The 3,065-nt window shown below is 40.6% G+C and overlaps 1 protein-coding gene across 1 annotated transcript; it reads right to left on the reverse strand.

Annotated features, from left to right (window-relative positions):
- Window positions 1–269: 269 nt before the first annotated feature.
- Window positions 270–2,707, reverse strand: LOC143851541 (ARM repeat superfamily protein). Its single transcript, XM_077361007.1, has 2 exons — window positions 874–2,707; window positions 270–746 (listed from the first exon to the last, which is right to left on the reverse strand). Exon 1 carries the CDS (start codon window positions 2,600–2,602, stop codon window positions 908–910), a length of 1,695 nt encoding a protein of 564 aa, XP_077217122.1. The 5' UTR covers window positions 2,603–2,707; the 3' UTR covers window positions 270–746; window positions 874–907.
- Window positions 2,708–3,065: the final 358 nt, after the last annotated feature.

Below are 3,065 nucleotides of genomic sequence, written 5' to 3' on the forward strand. Positions count from 1 at the left end.
TGAGAAAGCTACCCATCTAACTATCCAAGGGAAAAAAACAGAACAAAATTTAAGAAAAACTGTAAATAATTTCACAGATCACCCCCCCAAAAAAAAAGCTAAGGAAATATCTCATATGGGTCCTGAGAAAGCAACCCATCTAAGGCAAAAAAGCAAAGAAAATGCAAGAAAAACCAGTAACTAAGTTTACAGATCAACATCAAGTTCATCATCATCATTGCCCAAAAGACTCCCTACAGCAAAAAGGACAGAGAGGTGGAGATCAGAGATACCCAAAGCAACTAAAATTCAGATGAGACTTATTACAAACAACTCCAAAGTTCTCAACATCAAACAAATCCAAACTTCCCCTTACAAAATCATGTAGCCAAACAAAAACCATGGCAGGTATGGGTACATAAAAATACAGTATCACAAACCTTCAGACATGTACATCAACTAGCTAATAATTAGAAAAAAAAAAAAACATACACACAAGAACATATACTCCCTTGTATCTGTTCTTCTACAGATGAAACTCTTGTAACTATTAGAACAGAGTCAAAAAAAATTGAGGACACTCACTAAAATCCGCATCCACTCTTCTATTTGGCATAATCCATTAGCAGAAACTCTTTATTTGTCTGTGACAGTCTCTAGTCATCTTCATCTTCTATTTGTTTATAAATAAATCACTCATGTATAGGTAAAAATAACAAGGTGTATATTTTCTTTTCTTCTCCACAAGTTAGAATTCCAAAGAATACCTGCAATCAGAGAAAAACCGTTCTTTTTGTTTTTCATTTCCATTCTCCTAAGATCAGCAATTACCAAACTAGATACTACCAAAAGAAACATAGAAAAAGAAGATTAAAGATTCTGTTGTCTGAGTACCTTTTTCAGCATGGGTTAGTCTTCTGATATTTGATTACTCTCTCCAAGTCCGGCCAAAGATGTTCTTGAGACGATTTCCGGCGAGCTTTTGCAGAGCTTTCTTCGCTCCGGCGACCTCCATGTCAGCAAGCATCTGTAAATGCTGGCAAACTCCGGCAGCCACCAGTCTTTTCCGGCAGCCATGGCCACTACCTGCGGCTAGTGCTGAAACCAACAAAATTGGAAATTTCTTACAAACCCCTTCATTTTTTGGATCCAACATATGAACTAATCTTGACAAGCTCTTCTCATCTCTACTAAAATCCCTTCTATTCCCTCTCACAAGAAGCAATGAGACTAAAACTCTAGCCACATGGTCTTGTAACTCTATTGGCTTCGAGAATTCTAGCATTTTAATAAGAGAACCCATACACCCTGAAATTGCTCTCTTGCTCGTTTCATTAAGAGAAAGATTACATAACAAAGAGACTGAAATCTGTTGAATAATTGAATTGCCTTGCCTTATCAGCTCCGCGAGTTGAGATAAAAATCCTAAGGAAGATGATAATGCTCTTGCAGTAAGGAGAGAATCCGAAAGCGCGTAAATAGTTCTCAAAACATGTTCTAGGGTTTCTGGATTTGGGGGTTCTTGAATCAATTGAAGAAGTCTCTGTAACCCACCTTCCTTAACAATCAAAACCCTAAAATCCTCCCCAGCTGAGGCCAAAATCCAAAGGCAGTGTGCTGCATTTCCCTCTGCAGGACCTCCAGTGCCTAAAACATCAATCAAAACAGAAACAGCCCCTTCTTCCACCATTGTTGATCGGATTTCCTCAACTCCGGCGACATTTTTAAGGGCACCTGAGGCATGTTTCCGGGTCGCCGGAGATCCAGACCGGAGGGCTTCGATCAGAGCATTGACTCCACCGTAGGCCGAAACCGCCCACGCGTTTTCTGGGTCTTCTGTGATTGCTTCAATGGCAGCTCCTGCCTTCTCTTTTACTACAGAAGAGCCAGATTCAAGAATTCGAAGAAGAGGACCTAAACCCCCTTCTTCAAAAACAGCTTTTCTCGAAAAATCGGAGGCAATGGAAAGAATTGAGATTGCAAAAACCGCAAGCTCTCGAATCAAGGAGTGATTATTAGCATCTAGTAGATGAATCAGATACCCAATATTGTTATTATTATCAGAGCTCTCAGCAACAAGAACAGAATTCTTATCATCTTCTTTGAGCAGAACTAGTAAAGAATCAAGAGCTTTCTTCTTGAATTCAATCCCACCAATTTGGATCCGAGCAAAGAGGTCTTTAATGAAGAAGGAAAGATCTTCTTTAGAAGAATTAGGACCAGGTTGAGAAAGCACAATGGCATTGGATTGATGTAGTACTCCTGATTTGAGAAGGAGATCAAGGTCATGGAGGTGGAGAGAGAGGGAGGAAGAAGCGATATCGAGGTTGCTTTGGGTGAGGAGTTTTCCGCCATTAAAGGAAGGGTTATTGCAGAGATTAGAGAGGGTTTGGATGTTTTGGAGGGTGGAGAGGAGGTTAGGGAGGAGTTCTAGAAGGAGAGGGTTTGAGGAAAAATGAGGGGTGGATGAGATTTGAGAGAGAGAGGTGTTGAGATGGGTGAGTTTTGAACGGAGAGTTTGAAAACGGGTTAGAAAGGATTTGATTGTGAGAGTGTTGAGGAGGAGGAGAGGGAGGAGGTTTAAGATTAGGTCTAGGGTTTGGGAAGGGTTAGTTGGATGCATTGGAGCTAGGGTTAGGGTTTGAGAGAGGGGAAGAAGAAGAAAGAAGATAGTAGAAAGAAGAAAGGAGGGGGTGGTGTTGAAGGACCGGAGGGCAGAGATTGCTTGGATGGAAAGGAAAGGAGGGTTGGATTTCTGACACGGTGTTGGATAAAAGGGTTGGCACGTGGGAAGGACATGAGTGAAGCATGAGTAACAGAGTTGGCAAGTGAAAAAGACACGAGCGAAAGCATGACACCCTTACTGGTTACTTGATAATTGCACTAATTCATATTATCTTTTTCTTATTTAAACAGCTGTTAAAAGGTTACTATATTAAACAGAAAAATGATAGGGCGGTGATAAATTCACCCCCTCATGGATGAATTCACTCCATATTTTTCAAAATGGACTATACAGCCCACAGTCCCACACTATAAGATTATACAAACTGTCCATTTGATGGGCAACACTAAAGTAGCTCAGT

Source organism: Tasmannia lanceolata, unplaced genomic scaffold (genome assembly GCF_043159265.1).
Source record: "Tasmannia lanceolata isolate RefF3 unplaced genomic scaffold, GAP_Taslan_0.1 ptg000018l, whole genome shotgun sequence".
Lineage (NCBI taxonomy): Eukaryota > Viridiplantae > Streptophyta > Magnoliopsida > Canellales > Winteraceae > Tasmannia > Tasmannia lanceolata.